Below are 16,402 nucleotides of genomic sequence, written 5' to 3' on the forward strand. Positions count from 1 at the left end.
TTTCAGACACTTGTCATGTTTACACCAATAGTCTGTCAATGCAAATTTAAGCTAGTACCATATAGAGAAAATAAATGAGAGAATAGTAGCCTTAACTTGTTCCACAAATGTTTTTGTATAGCTGTTTATATAAATATTTGGTTGGAAGAGGGAAGACTAAGGGGCTTGGAGTGTAAAACTTCTTTTGTTATCTGTTGTCAGCCTTTCTATGGCTTTGTCTCTTATTCTGATGTTAAAAAAAAAAAGTCTAAGTTTGATTATTTCTTTTCCATAAAATAAAAGCCTTAAATGTTTTGTCAAGTTTATTAGCCTAAATGTAGGACTAAGCTTGACAAATTCGTTATATGCTTTTAATGAACTTAAGCAAATCTGGTACTTAAGAAAAAGCTTGCATTATTTAATAGGTGAGCAAGACTGAGATGCATCCCCTTTTTTCCTTTCTTCCCCTCATTCCTTCCTGTGTTGATTTCATTAGGTACTCTATTTTACCTCTACTCTGCTTTTTATATATAAGATGAAAATTCGACAGGAATGATCAGTGCCAGTTGCAGTGCATGTTTTAGTGACGCTTCTTTGAGAAGTTTAGAGTTCTGGATGTGTTCTCCTCTCTCTGCTGGAAAGTTGAGCATTCCCTAGTACCCAGAACTAGTTAATAAGATGCCTGCTTCTATTCTGACATTTGGTGCGGAAGTTTTGGACTGAGAGAATTTTGTACTTCAGGAACTCAGCACTATGTGGACAGAAGATGATGCTTTTAAGTTAATGTTCTTTTTTAAATACTTGTCAACTCCTAACCAAAAGGATGCAATTTTTTCCGTGGTTTCATCTGCATAGTGCAATAATCCAGCTTCAGATAGGATCAGGATCTTAACTGTGGTTGTCTCATTAAAATACTTAATTTGCTGACAATCCTTGAATGAAAGTTTTGGGGCAAATCTCCAGCTTTTATTTAGGATAGGATGAGGAAAATAACTTAGTTTCAATGTATTTTAACTGCCCAACATGCTTTCATTCCTTCAGATCTATTTCCATATGTTTGAAAATATGGTATAGAGGGGGTTCTGTGCATGTTTTTGTTTTGAAATTAGTTTACCTAAATCTGGTCTATTCTAGTATCTGTGGCATAAATATAGCATACAAAACTAAACACATTATAGGTTAGAGAAGAATAACTGCCCAAAAAGTTCTGCTGAAAATTTAAAGATTTTAGGTCAGTAAATTGATCTAGGTCTTGTATTATATGTAGCTCCGTTATACTATGCCTTATCTTGCTTAGCTTTACCAGTCTTATAACTTAATGCCCTCTTTTATGATTCAAAAGACAGAGGGATGCTTGGGTTAGTCTTTGGGCATGTTAAGGCAGTTGACTGGATTTCTAAAGAAAACTTAACCCCCAGGAGTGGTAAGCATGTCTTGGTGGTACAGGCTCCTTCCCTGTTGGATGTCTAAAATTTTTAGACTGAAAAGGACTACCAGAAAGGTGAAGCCATTTCATTTTCACCTTTTTACACTAACCAGGCTGTTTGATTCTATTAAAGTCCTGTTTGTTTTGACACTTCTGGCACTAGTACTCAACAAATAAATTGTCATGATTATGGTAATGTTCTTCCATATCTTGCAGGCCAGAGATCCTCAACAGGAAGCTAAAGAGGAGTTGGAGAACTTGAAGAAGCAGCATGATCTATTGAAAAGGATGCTGCAACAGCAGGAGCAATTGAAGGCTCTTCAAGGAAGACAGGCAGCTCTTCTTGCTTTGCAGCATAAAGCAGAGCAAGCAATTGCTGTCATGGATGATTCTGGTATGTGGAACAATGGTGTCTTTGATAGTATGTTAGCATGCTGATTGAATGATTAAAGCTGGAATTGTGGAATACACATTAAAAAGTCTTTTTTATTTAAAAATGCACTTTTAAAAATTTTACTGCAAGGCTTCTATTTCTGAAAAAAGTTGACAATGTAACATTGTAAAATGATGTGTCAGTTAAAAACCACACAGCTGATTTCTGTGGTTTACTTGTAAAATCCTAAAAGTGTGGGGTTTTCTCCTAAGAATTGGTTTACCACGTCAGATCAGGAGTCTGCCTCTCACTCCATCATTGTGCCAGGCCTTTGAAGGAAAGAATCGGAGTGGGGGATACAGAGTCTTCTCTCCCTTTCTGCATCCTTCTGGCTATAGGCAGTTGGTAGTTTGAGGTTTTGTTTGCTTTTTCATGGGAATTTTTTTTTTGGTGGCTGGTTGCTTGACAGTTTAGTAGCTGTTGGTAGACTAATGGTTTATCCAGTAAAAGAAAGGAGGAAGTTGCTAAAGCAGTTACGTAAGTAAATATGAAACTAGAACTCTGAAATTCTGTGGCATGTAAACTGGGGGCATGGTCCTGATAATAGAGCACCACCATTATGTTATAACCTTCAGTTTAAAAGCATTCTTCTAATTTGTTTTCATATATTCCCAACTTTTCAAAAATTGTCTTTGGGACAGAGACTTCTTTTTGATATCTGCTTGGTTGTCAGCAGAGTTGTTTTCTCAAGAGTTCAGTCTTGAAAGGGAGACAGTTTTCCTTGATTTGTGCACTGTTGACATGTGAATTATCTTTTGTTTGTTGGAAACTCATCCTGCCCCCCACCCCTCCCTAAATCCTGTTCAGTTTTCTTTGGAAATGGGGTACAGTTGTGTGTGCAGTTGTAGGGAATGACATTTTTGCACTGAGCAAGTTCAGATTCAGTCTGTGTTACTGTTCTATGACTCTTCCCCATCAGAGTTGCCATTAGGCTTGATTAGCAGTTCTTAGTACAGTTAGTTTTTGTATTTAAAATAGCTTCATTTGCAGAAATATAAGCATTGGTTTCTACATTTTACAAAAAGTCTCTCTTTACGGTTCCTTGCTCTGATGAGCTCCTCCTCCTGCTTTTTTCTCCTGTCCTTGATTTGATAGACTATAGGAAAGAAGGTGGAACTAGTTAAGAAAACTCTAGATTTTAGTGTAGGAGGAGAAGCAGAGAAGTTGGTAAGTAGAGAGCTTTTAGAAAGCTACCACAGGAGCAAGAGAAGCAAGTGCCTTTGAAACATGTTTCCTTGTTTCTTAAATGGTTTTCAGGAATTGCTTTTCTGCTATCTGGTCCGCAGCAGTAGACCTATGATGGAATCTGCTTTCTCCTCTTTCCGCAAATATACAAAACTCCATCTTGATGACGAGTGGGTAGATGAAGTAGGTAGAAAATAGGATTACTTACGATAAATTAGAACTTCATTTTTTTTAATTCTTTGGTGTTGTTTTTGTTTCACGTTTCCACTTATGTCACTCTTAATAACAGTTTCTTACTGCTGTTTGTATTGACTGACTTAAAGATGTGGTACGTGCCAGAACTGTAGGGTAGGAAATGCAAAGATGCAAATTCAACATAGGGCAAAATAAATGTTTTTAAATTTGAAAATAGTAAAACTTTATTGTGCAGATTACAAAGTCATGATCTATGGGGAAAATAATATTTGTGCTTGATTTTTCTAATGAAGTATTGGTTCATATTTGGGGAAAAAGAAAGAGTTTTTTTGATGTCTCAACTATCAGTTCCATATTTTAGTACTGTTTGAATCTGGGCTTTCAGGGAGGGGAAAAAAGCTTTCTTTTTAATGTATTCCTCTCAAAGCTTTTTGAAGGACAAACCCCCAAGACTCTGTTCAAGCAGCTGTAAAGATTACAACTTATACAAAGCTGAAAGCTTGGTGTGTTGTTAATTTATTATTTTAAGGAAGTAAAATTCCATGTACTGTTCTTAGTTTGGGTACACTAAGTAGTAACAATTTTTTTTCTAACAAGCAAATGTTTCCATCAACCCTAGACAACTTGGTTGTTTCCATTTTGCTCTGACCTTTTTAGCAAAACACAGAACAGACTTACAAAGTCCTTTTGTATGGTTCTTCACAAAGGAGCTGTGAGTTGGCTTGTTAGTATTTCTGTAATGGAAGTAATCTTTCAAGAGTAAAATTGGTGGGAAGGACACAACATTAAAAATAATTGCTGTATTTTAAGAGGTGCAGTATATTGATGTTCTTGTTAAACTAAACATTTTTATCAAATAGCCTTTATTTCATCGCCATGGAAAAGTATTTACATTTTTTCCTTCTTCTTCTGCACGCCCAGTTGTAACAGAGACTACAGGTAGTGTTTCAGGAGTAAGCCTCACATCAGAACTGAATGAAGAATTGAATGACTTAATTCAGCGCTTTCACAACCAACTTCATGATTCTCAGGTCAGTCCTTGGATTGCACTGTGTAAGTTTTGCCATTGTCTGTCTTTTCTTATTCTTTTGAACAGTGCAGTTAAACATTTGTCTTGCTTATTTGTGTGCATTTGCTAGTGGAATAATTAGGGTTCCTCCAAACTTGAAAGCTCGGCATCTTCGTGTTCTTAAGAGTTATTAGCTGACTGATCTGTGCTTTCTGTCTCAGAGTTTTCCATGGAAGTCCAGAGAAGTAGTTTCTGTATTGCAGTGTAATTATATATTAACTCAATGTATAATTGGGATAGCATGAGAGTGTTTTCAGTATCAGTTTCCCTTTATAATGTTCTTTGTTCTGGTGTTGAGCCTAGCAAGCCTATAAGAGGGCTTTTTGTTTCTTACAATTTATTTGGCTTTTTTCATAGTACTCTGAATAAAATGAAATTACTCTTTTTAGACACAGTCTGTGCCAGACAACAGAAGGCAAGCCGAAAGTCTTTCACTTACCAGAGAGATTTCACAAAGCAGAAACTCTTCAGTGTCCGAACACCTGTCAGATGAGAAGGCACAGCTTTTTAACAAGATGCGAATGTTGCAGGGTAAAAAGCAAAAAATGGACAAACTGTTAGGAGAACTTCATACACTTCGTGACCAACATCTAAATAACTCCTCCTGTAAGTAAATATAGGCAGAATTGTATCTTTTCAATAATACAACTTTTTTAATGTGCACGTTTGCAACATGGTCTTTCAACTTGCAACTAGTTAATGGAATGCAGGTGATAAAGCTGTGCTGGGGCAATATTATGTACCTGTTTTTTAATGGTATGTAAGTTTCTGGCTTAATGGAGAGCTCTACAAGTAATGATGATGAGTGTTTTTGCTAGTAGCACTTTGGTTTATAACATCAAAGTTGACTAATGGGAGGATGTGATGACGGGGTTTTTTTTTTTTTCTTCAAGGCTTGTCTGTAACATTTGACTTGTGGAGTGTACCATATGAACTTGAACTTTCTGTATTTTTATTACAGTACATCTGTATTTATGTACTCAGCACTTCAGATGCTAATAGCTTTATGGAGTTCTGGGGTTTGTTTGTCCACTGTCAAAAGGCTTTCTCATGTACTAGTCACAGGGACTTCGATCATAGGCCATACCAGAGGAACTTAACTGTATGAATGGACTAGAGTTTTGTCCTGGTCCTTAGATGGCTTTTTCTTCTCCTTAAAGTGTTGATGTGGGCCTACTTGCTGCTCTCACTTTCTATTTCTAGAAATACTTTTGTACTGGTGAAGTTTGTCCTAGAGCTGGAAATTTCTGAGGGCTGATCACAGCGTATTCTGGTTAACATTAAGAAATAAGCCACTTGAAGCATGCTTCTGGAGAAGGGCAGACTGATTTAATAGTTACATTACTATACCCCCGTCTTTCTACATGTACTTAATGCATATAATATGAATGCATTTGGATATGATTTCATCTAGCTGGAAAAAGCAAACATCAAATCTCAAATCTACATTCTACAGCATATGGACAAAAGAGCTTAGCAGAGGAAAAAAATTGATGGGATTTTTCTTTTTATCATGTTGAAATCTTAAATTTCAAAAAAAACCCACCCCAATTCAGCCATAAATAAACCCTTAAAAGAACTCTTTGGGCAGATTCACAGCATGAAAGCTTCCACTTCTGAAGTTTGATAAAGCTAAAAGGAACTGGCTGAAGTCTTGTTTACAAAAGCTACTTATTACTCTCTGCCTATTGGCATTGCATGCCATGAAACTTAAGACAAAAGCCTTTGTTCTTCTAAGAAAAGAAGTTATATTTACATTATAGTTATAGTTACAGTTATATTTAGTTAAATAGTTACATTTTAATATAATTCAGTTAAGTGGGTTCCTTTTTGCAAGTTGTTCTTATGAGCTATATTTCTTTTCTGTAGTTTTTCCTGCTTCAGGTTCTCCTCAAAGAAGTATTGATCAAAGAAGTACAACTTCAGCTGCTTCTGGCCCTGTAGGCATAGTAACTGTTGTCAATGGTGAATCGAATAGCCTGGCATCTGCTCCCTATCCTCCTGATTCCCTGGTTTCTCAGAATGAGAGTGAAGAGGATGACAATCTAAATCCAACAGAAAAGCTTCAGTAAAAGTTCTTTAATTTTTTTCATGATGTGCTTTAGTGATTGAGTGTTTTTAATAAGTTCTGCGTTAAGAAACCATTTCATACTTTAATCTACTTAATTTAGTGTTATAGACCATTTTGTAAATGGTCCAAGATAGTTAAATGAGTTCAGAGCTTTGAGCAGAAGGTTCTTACAGCTAGGAAAAAGGCAGTAAACTTTAAGAACTATAAATTATATATGTACTTTTCAACTCTACATAGGTTTGATTAATATGACAAAACACATAGCATATTCTTTTTTTCTCCTCAGGAAGCTAAATGAAGTTCGTAAGAGGCTGAATGAGTTACGTGAGTTAGTTCACTACTATGAGCAAACATCTGATATGATGACAGATGCTGTGAATGAAAACACTAAGGAAGAGGAAGAAACAGAAGAATCAGAAAGTGTTTCTGACCATGAGGATCCACAGCCTGTTACAAATATTAGGTTGTCATAATTTTTGTCATCCTAAATCTTTGTAGCTAAGTCGTTACAAGTTTCCTGAAGCAATACATTATTTCAGTCAACCATAAGTAACTTAAATAACTTTCCAAAATTTTTCATTTGAAGTAGCTTTCTTATACAGATGATTAATAATAATCTTGTGCTTGGTAACTTACTTATATAGCAAATGTAGATTAGATTGGAAATTTAGAAAATCACTATAAGAGACTTCAAAATCTATAATTTCTTTGGGTTTAAGCACTGAATTATGCGTATGGAATTCCACTAGAAGGTTAACAGGCCTAGAGTAGAGAATTGGAATAAAAACAAACTTCAGTTTAGAGAGGCATTTAGAGCTATAGCCTAACAGGGCAACTATGTGCATCAAGGATCTTCACTGTGCAGAAATGAATACTAATTTAGCTATAATCATATAAAGCTTTTATAATACAGACATATACCTTGAAAGCCTCTTGTATTGTTGTAGATCTAGCATCTACAACAATATTTTAAAAATCTATTGGAGAGATGGATATTGAGAAATTCTAAATGTTTGGACTGGTTTTATATGGAGTTGGGTTTTTTGTTGTTGGTGGGGTTTTTTTTTTTTTTTTCCTAAAAAGGGTCAGGAGACATTCCCATAAAAGCCAGTTAATAAAATGGACTCCATCAATATCAGTTCTTAAAAAGTTAACATGAGTAATGCATTTTACCCTAGAAACCCTCAAGGAATCAGTAGTTGGAGTGAAATAAATAGCAACTCAAATGTACAGTGTGGAACTAATAACAGAGATGGAAGACATCTTAATACAGACTGTGAAATAAATAACCGATCTGCTGCTAATATAAGGACTCTAAAAATGTCTTCTACTCTAGGTATGTTCTAAAGTCTTCTATAATTTTAAGTCTTAGTGCAAATAATTCTGATAGCCACACAGAACTTGGGAGAACCTTGTTTGATGAGCAAAATGTTCAAGAGTGTAATCATTAAGCTGATCTTTTTCTAACGTCTAGTAATTACAGTGGACTTCAGAAGTTCAATAATGTGTCATTGGTACTGTTTTGTTTCCTCCTCTCCCTGCCTCCAGACTGTCATAATAGGGACGGTGACAAAGATACCCACCTGCCCCAAGGTGAAGATGATGAAGTGGAAGAAGATAGAGTTAGTGAAGATTCTGTATCTAGTCACAGAAGCAGCCTGGGTGATGCTGCTGGAGATGCTGAGTTCGAGCAGAAGATCAATAGGCTTATAGCTGCAAAACAGAAACTTAGACAGTTACAAAACCTTGCTGCTATGGTGCAGGTATTTTATGAATATAAATGTGTGCACAAAAAGGTAGCATTCATTATTTCATGTAATGTATAACTTTTAATAGGGAAAAACACTCTGCTTAGTGTAGCATTTAAAATGCTCATTTTTAGGCTGGGAAAAAGAGATATTGGTTGATTTTTCTGAAGTCAAGGGTGATACTTCTGAAGTTCAAATCTGGAATTTTCTTAGGGGATGCTAACCTACCAGTAGAATGGCCTTAATACTTAGCCTTAGCACTGGATTACAAGATATGAACCAAGAAGTCTAATTTAAAAAAAAAAAAAATCGATCTACAGTTTTAAGCTTACAATGAATATTCTTCAGTTTTCGTTCTTGAATCCTAGATTTTGCAACATTTTTCATAAGTGAGGAAAAATTACTTGTTTTCGATTAAAGTCTTCGGATGTTGCAACATGTTCAAGTTGGGGTATTTTGCTTTGGGTTTGGGGGGGATGTTTTTGGTTTTTTAGACTCTTGAGCGCCAGCTATGAATTTACAGTGTTTTTAATTTAGTATATCTTATGCTAATTTAGTGATGTTTATTAAAAACATTTTCATTAATCTAATGTCCCTACAGAATGCTCACATTTGAACACCATCTAATGTAATGTCTGTATACTGAATACACATAGGTGTATCAGAAATGTAAAGGCTTTATGTGAGAACTCTAAAATCAGTCTCAATTAGAACATATGTTTTACAATAGCAACAGTATAAACACTATATTGTTATTTCAAGATTATACTGCTGTCAGAAATTTCTCAGCATCTGGATCAGGCTTGTTTTTTATCATTACTAAAGATAATAGATAAAGATGTACAGTGGTATAAATCAGAATTAGAGATGATACAGTAGCTTCCTTAATAAATAACCTAATTAATGGCACATCTTCAATCTTTCCTTCATATTTACAAGGCTTGTATCTGTATGTACTCAGTAATGGTACTGTAGGTCGGCGCAGCTGTGTCATACTTGGTCACTGATGATCTCTCCTGTTCAGCAGGTTCTGTATTAAGAATGATCATGTAGGAAAACAAAAGCAGCAGTGGCTACAGCTTTAATATTTTCAATTTAAGTTGAGAAATGAAGATACAAAAATTATGAAAACAAGAAAAGTGGAATAGAGAACTGTGTAGAAGACTTTCTCAAATATTTTAGAATTAACTTTCAAGAGTAATTTTGTTTTTATTTTAAGCTGTTAATAGTAACATTTAACTTAATGAGTACAGTAATTAAGCGATCTTGTTCATCTTGGTCTCCTCCTATTCCTCTTTTCGCCTCCCCCTTTGTTTCTTGACATGCCTGTGTGTTCCTCTCCACTCAGTCGTAGCCATAAAATACAATTCAAGTGGTTTATGCTTCCAGAATGAGACACGTTATCTTGCATTTATAGTGGAAGTTTCAACAGTGTGAGCTTTTTAACTTCAAATTCTCTCATTAACTTAGTTTATCTTAGTCATGATGCCATGAAGATGATGACTTCTCAGTTTATGATCTGAACTAAAGATAAAGCTATTCAGACTGTTTAGTTTTGAAAAATGAGTTTGACAAACTAAACTTGTTACATTTTGTTTATCAACTTGAAAATAGTTTAACTGCCTTTCTGACATCTTTCTAGGATGATGATCCAGAACCTCAAGCAACAATTACAAATGCATCTAATATTGGTGACTTGTTTTTGGGTGAGATGGAAGAGACAAAGCAACAACCAAACAATGTCCGAGCTAGTACCAAGAAGTTACAAAAAGATGTAGGACTGAATGAAAAAGCAAGGTATGCCTTTCTGAAAGGATAGTAGAATCATGCTTTAGGCAACTTCTTGCCAAGTAATATGCAGTTAACTTACTTACACAGAGAGAAGTTTTATGAAGCTAAACTTCAGCAGCAGCAACGGGAGCTTAAGCAGTTACAAGAAGAAAGAAGAAAACTGATTGAAATTCAAGAAAAAATTCAAGTGTTACAGAAAGCTTGTCCTGATCTTCAAGTAGGTAGAATGTATTTCTTTGCTTTCTTAAGCTGTTGAGCAATGAAAAATACAGTAATCTTTCACACCATTTTTTCACTATAAAAATTGGAAAACACTTAAAATTGGTAATACTTGTATACTATAAGCAGGTGGACTTGTAAGCCTAGAGAAGAGCTCTGGTTATCTCATTCCACTGTAGGTTGCTGTATCAAGCTCTAATTTCACTGTAGTTTGTCCTCAAAAGCCTTGATTTAAAGTCTTCAAAGACAGAACCTTCCATTTTATTTTTAGCCTGAAATTTGTCTCTCCATACTTGCTAGTCACTGTATCTTCAGTCCTCTTAGTAGTCATTTACAGGGTCTGGTATTTTGAAACAATATTGTATCTTGTAAGCATGATCAACACTTTATTGTATTCAAACTTAACTGCACAGTGCTGTACTGGTTCTCATACTCTTTGAATATGAACTTTTTTCGATGAAGTGAGCAGTAAATTATTGATACTGTGCATCTACAGCATTATTATGTGGTGGGTTGAGCCTGGCTGGACACGAGGTGCCCACCAAAGCTGCTCTATCACTCCTCTCCTCAGCTGGACAGGATAGAGAAAATATAATTACAGGCTTGTGGGTCGAGATAAGGACAGGGAGATCGTTCACCAATTACTGTCATGGGCAAAACAGACTTGACTTGGGGAAAATTAGTTTAATTTATTACCAAACAAAATCAGAGTAGGATAATGAGAAAATAAAAATTAAATCTTAAAATACCTTCCCCCCACCTCTCCCTTCTTCCCGGGCTTAACTTCACTCCCAAATTCTCTACCTCCTCCCCCTGAGCAGCGCAGGGGGACAGGGAATGGGGGCTTGTGGTCAGTTCATCACACGTTGTCTCTGCTGCTCCTTCCTCCTCAGGGGGAGGACTCCCCACACTCTTCCCCTGCTCCAGCGTGGGATCCCTCCCATGGGAGACAGTTCTCCACGAACTTCTCCAGTGTGGGTCCTTCCCACAGGCTGCAGTTCTTCACAAACTGCTCCAGCACGTGTCCTTTCCATGGGGTGCAGTCCTTCAGGAACAGATTGCTCCAGTGTGGGTCCCCCACAGGGTCACAAGTCCTGCCAGCAAACTTGCTCCAGCATGGGCTCCTCTGTCCATGGGTCCACAGGTCCTGCCAGGAGCCTGCTCCAGTGCAGGCTTCCCATGGGGTCACAGCCTCCTTTGGGCAAATCCACCTGCTCTGGTGTGGGGTCCTCCATGGGCTGCAGGTGGATATCTGCTCCACTGTGGACCTCCATGGGCTGCAGGGGGACAGCCTGCTTCACTGTGGTCTTCACCATAGGCTGCAGGGGAATCTCTGCTCCAGCTTCTGGAGCACCTCCTCCCCCTCCTTTCTTCACTGATGTTGGTGTCTGCAGAGTTGTTTCTCTCACATATTCTCACTCCTCTCTCCGGCTGCAGTTGTGCACGTTTTTCTCCCCCTCCTTAAATATGTTTATCAGAGGCGCTATTGCCATTGCTGATTGGCTTGGCCTTGGCCAGTGGTGGGTCCGTCTTGGAGCCAGCTGGCATTGGCTCTATTGGACACGGGGGAAGCTTCTTGCACATTCTCACAGAAGCCACCCCTGTAGCCCCCCTGCTACCAAAACCTTGCCATGCAAGCCCAATACGATATAATACTATTATTACATAAAAATAAGTTTTGTTGATTCCTGGCTGAGTTCTGAAATAAGTATTTAGTCTTGATTTGTAAATCCCTTTTCACTGAATACTAATTCTCCTGTCTCATAAAGCCAGAACTGTGTTGTGTTTTAACAGCAGATAAGTTTTAGAAAGCTACTCTACTCTATTTTGCCAGTTTGCTTTCTCTTTCAGTTGTCAGCTAGCCTGGGTAACTGCCCAGCAAATAGGCAGACTTCACCAGCAACCTCAACTCCTGCCGTGAATGAGTGTAATGCAGCTGGCAAGCCTTTACTTGAATTTGATGAACCTGTACCAGTAGGCAATGAGGTATTTCATACTTGATATTCTGTGACTTAAAAAGGTTTAAATTGAAAAAAGTTCTAGGTAACTTGGACACATTTTTAAGTACTTGGGATGGGGAGTGGAGTAGTAGCCATTTTAACAAAGTGTGTATAAATTCTTTGTTTCATTTCTGGAAAGAAGTAAATATTGATCTGAACTGGCAAGAGATCTTTGCCCAAATACAGCAGTTGTTGCCAAATATTAATGTGGAAGTTGAATGAATTTTGAATTTGTACTGTGTACCTTTGATAGTGTATACCACAGGCAAGTCACCCATGAAGAAAATTATGGCAGAATTTGAAACTTAGTTTATCTTCTACGCATCTTCCTTCCCCTTTTCCTCCAAAATTCATATCTTCAGTAGTGATCTGGATTTACTTAATCTTTCTGAAAATTATGCTAGCATTTGTAGGGGTGGAGGGATATGTGATGAAAAGTGTTTCCTGGCTAGAATAGACATTAGAAATGAATATCTGAAAAATACTTTTTTTAATAGACTTTCTCTGCGAGTTGCATCAGCATTCTGGTAAATTTTCCTTTAACAGTTTAGGTGAGGCTGATTGTGCAATGCCTGTACTGTTGTCATTAAAAGCCAAATTTTCCTTCTCCAAGAAGAGAATTTCAGAACTTTGGCATCTTCCAAATAAGCATTATAGGACAACTTGTCTCTTTTCACTAAATAAAAGGTCTGAATTCTTCCTGCTAAAAAGAAACTGTCTCGAAAATGAATGTGCTTATACAATTGCTGATGCAATTGCAACTCTACAAATAGTCTGGGTTATTATTTATCAAAATATGTATGGATTTTTGTTGGAAAACTTAGCTCCAGCACTACCAACTAGTTCAGTTGCTTTCAGGCTTGAGTACATTGTCACTTGCCTGTGTCTCTTAAGTCTGCGTTTTCCAGTCTAGTTCACTTACACAATTGTTTTTGTATGTTATGCTATTATGTTATGCTGTTTACGTGTTTGTAAAAGTATCTTGCCATTTATGCTTTTCACTGTAGCTCATTTAAGGTAGATAAAGGCCTCTTTCTACCTGTACCTTTCCCTTTACGTGCTCTTTGTAAATCATGGCTTGATTAAGTCTTGTTCAAACATACATTGCAACGTGAAGTTTCTGCAGGCTGCAGAAAATGTTTTTGTTGTATCCTCTACTTTGATAACAAAGAAGTACTTGACACAATTTTCAGATTTCTCAGACAGTATTCTGTCATGCTACTTAAATGAGCTAACTAATAATGCATAAATTATGTGATAAAAACAGTATTGAGTGAAACACGTGCTGTTTTTCTTAAAAAATTCTGTCCTGTAATGTTTAATTACCTTCTTAGATTTTGCAGTATTTGGGATAAATAGTAAACACGGGAGTGTTTTTAGTGTTTTTTAGTGTTTACTAATAGTAAACATTTTGCATCTATCTGTGGTGTGGCTTCAGTTACAGTATAATACCAATGCCTGAACAAAAAGGTATCAGTGTACTATCAAATATTGAAATTTTGATGTGCTTTAGATCGTATTTATTTTGTTTATATTCTAATGTCTTCCATTTTATGGCAAACAGTTATGGTCTGAGATGAGAAGACATGAGATTTTAAGAGAAGAATTGCGACAGAGAAGAAAGCAACTTGAAGCTTTAATGGCTGAACATCAGAGGAGGAGAGAGCTCGCAGAAACAATATCTACTGTTGCTGCATCTGTCAAAAGCGAAGGATCAGAAGCTCAGTGTACTCCACAGCAGAGTAGGACTGAAAAGTAAGAATACGAGTCACTCTGTGTTAGTCAGTGGGTGCTTCTGTTGTTTAGTGAGATGTCAGTCTTGGGACAGTTTTCTGTTTTCATCTAAGCACTGAATGTGATGATGTAATAGAGCAGTAAATTAATTTCTTGACTTCTAAAGTGACTGTTAGTTGGCAACTTGCCAGTTTGACGGGTCTTCCCAGCATATTTAGTCTCCCCTGCTCCATAAATGGTGAAAAATCACCTAAGGAGAGGAGAATGTGTGGAAGATGCCAAATGCTCAGAGTAGTTTTTCTTCATCTCTACACCATTTATAACAATAGTGAAGTAATAATTTTCTGAAACCATAAGTAATTTTATTTAACTGTCCCAGTATCAGAAGAATACTAGTTTCATTTTGCATTGGTGAGATAATGTTTAAATTAATTTTGGTGCAGCTTGATTAATTGAAGATAGACAGACTTGTAATTGTCAACAGGTTGTTTTAATAATTTGTCATAAACTAAAAAAAAAGTACTCCTCCCTTCCCAAACACCCTTCTTTTCTTTTTTCTTTTTGTTTCTTTTTCTTTTTCTTTTTCCTTTTTTCTTGTTGTTTGTTCTTTTTTCCCTTTTTTTCTTGTTGTTTGTTCTTTTTTCCCTTTTTTTCTTGTTGTTTGTTCTTTTTTCCCTTTTTTCTTGTTGTTTGTTCTTTTCCCTTTTTGTTTTTTCTTCTTGTTTGTTCCTTTTGTTTGTTCTTTTTTCCCTTTTTTCGTTTTTCTTTTTGTTCGCCCCTTTTTTTTCTTTTTTTTTTTTCTTTCTCCTCCAATGTTCACTAGGACAATGGCTACCTGGGGAGGTTCTACCCAGTGTGCACTAGATGAAGAGGATGGAGATGAAGACGGTTATCTCTCTGATGGAGTTGGTCAGGCAGAAGAAGAGGAAGAAGATGCATCAAGTTTGAATGACAGTTTCTCTGTTTATCCCAATAACAACATACCAGAAAATGCATATTTTGTTAAAGAAAGCAAGGATAGGTTAGTGGCATTACTTGTTGATCTGATGCTTGTCAGAGTATATTTGGAAGGGGTGGAAGAAGCATTCCATTAACTAAAAGGCATCCTTTTACAGCAAAGTGAAATTTCTTTCTGCTTGCTAGGGAGCTGTGTGCGGTGGCACTTTCTTGTCCAAGTGTCTGCAGTTGCAATATGTGTAACTAATTTGATTATTTCTTCTGTTTTCAGTCATTAACTGTCTGCCGTTGTGCTCTCCAGTTGTGTTGCAGTAGCTCCTTATGTTCCCATATTGTTTTAATCAGCTTAAAATAGAATCTGTATTTTTAACTCTTGCTTACCTGATTGATTTCCTTAATAAGCTTTGTCTGACTAAATGAAAATGCCATGTTAAAAGTAATGTATATCTCTTCAATTGATTTCCTCTAGTTTTAATATCAAAATAATTTTGGTAGATAGTGGCGTTCTAGTCAGGAGCTGGGCCTGTTAATGCTTAGTATATTATGTTGGTGGCTTCTATTTTCATCTGAGTATGTATTATATATCAGTAATGGATGGTACTAAAAACAAGATCCAGAAACATCCTTAGCAATTCTTTTTTGACACTGTTTGTTAGTTGGGTGGCTGTTATTTTCTATTTGTTTAGGATAATGTTGGGTTGATGAAATTGCATGGGTGATTATCTGGCACGCTGAAATGGCCTGTGCCAAATGAGTTGTTGATGCACAACTGAAACATAATTTGAATAATGGCAGTATCATTAGAAGAAGTTGTTTGAAATGTCAGCTTTTGTCTTCATTCTTCCTCTTTTTCCCCACCCAGGTGGAAAAATTGCCGTCCTCTTTCAGCAGATGGGAATTATCGTCCATTGTCTAAGGCCAGGCAACAGCAAAACATAAGTATGCGACGTCAGGAAAACCTTCGGTGGATGTCCGAACTTTCATATGTGGAAGAAAAGGAACAATGGCAAGAGCAGATCAATCAGTTGAAGAAACAGCATGAATTTAGTGTCAGCATTTGTCAAACTTTGATGCAGGATCAGCAGGTAGATATGAAGAGCAGTTACTTTGCTGTTCTTACTTTGTCTCCTCCCTGCCCCCCTCCCCCCCCCCCCCCCCCCAAATCTTTCCAGCAATAACTTCTGGTTTGGGTAATTTGGTCACTGTCATGTATTTTCTTTCCACAGACCCTCTCTTGTCTTCTACAGACTTTGCTTACGGGCCCTTACAGTATGATGCCCAATAATGTTGCATCTTCACAAGTGCATCTTATTATGCATCAATTGAATCAGTGTTACACTCAACTGACTTGGCAGCAGAATAATGTCCAAAGGTTTGTTGGCTGTGTTAGTGTTTGACTGTGGAATTTGAAATGCTTCAGTAACAGAGAACATGGTTATGTGAATAAAAGATTACAGATAATGGTTAAATATGAGACTATTGAACTTCTAAGTTGATTACAAGCTTTTGAAATGCTATACAGCATTTTTGGTTGTTTTTTTCACCACTGCTTTAATGCCTTTGAGATGGCTCTCTTTGAGTAATCTTTAGTGAAG

At 36.7% G+C, this 16,402-nt stretch overlaps 1 protein-coding gene across 16 annotated transcripts in view; it reads left to right on the forward strand.

The window, feature by feature from the left end:
- Positions 1–16,402, forward strand: part of PCM1 (pericentriolar material 1) — a 45,320-nt gene that overhangs the window by 9,570 nt on the left and 19,348 nt on the right. For 15 of the 16 annotated variants that reach the window (XM_072862198.1, XM_072862203.1, XM_072862205.1 and 12 more), the window contains 14 exons: positions 1,622–1,799; positions 4,140–4,249; positions 4,677–4,893; positions 6,157–6,355; positions 6,645–6,821; positions 7,537–7,694; positions 7,907–8,121; positions 9,749–9,903; positions 9,985–10,114; positions 11,968–12,102; positions 13,681–13,871; positions 14,674–14,871; positions 15,670–15,892; positions 16,034–16,179. In XM_072862198.1, coding sequence (XP_072718299.1) covers positions 1,622–1,799; positions 4,140–4,249; positions 4,677–4,893; positions 6,157–6,355; positions 6,645–6,821; positions 7,537–7,694; positions 7,907–8,121; positions 9,749–9,903; positions 9,985–10,114; positions 11,968–12,102; positions 13,681–13,871; positions 14,674–14,871; positions 15,670–15,892; positions 16,034–16,179 — 2,432 coding nt within the window. The remainder of the gene's footprint in view (positions 1–1,621; positions 1,800–4,139; positions 4,250–4,676; positions 4,894–6,156; positions 6,356–6,644; positions 6,822–7,536; positions 7,695–7,906; positions 8,122–9,748; positions 9,904–9,984; positions 10,115–11,967; positions 12,103–13,680; positions 13,872–14,673; positions 14,872–15,669; positions 15,893–16,033; positions 16,180–16,402) is intronic. The other variant, XM_072862207.1, reaches the window with a different exon arrangement.

Source organism: Ciconia boyciana, chromosome 5 (genome assembly GCF_034638445.1).
Source record: "Ciconia boyciana chromosome 5, ASM3463844v1, whole genome shotgun sequence".
NCBI lineage: Eukaryota > Metazoa > Chordata > Aves > Ciconiiformes > Ciconiidae > Ciconia > Ciconia boyciana.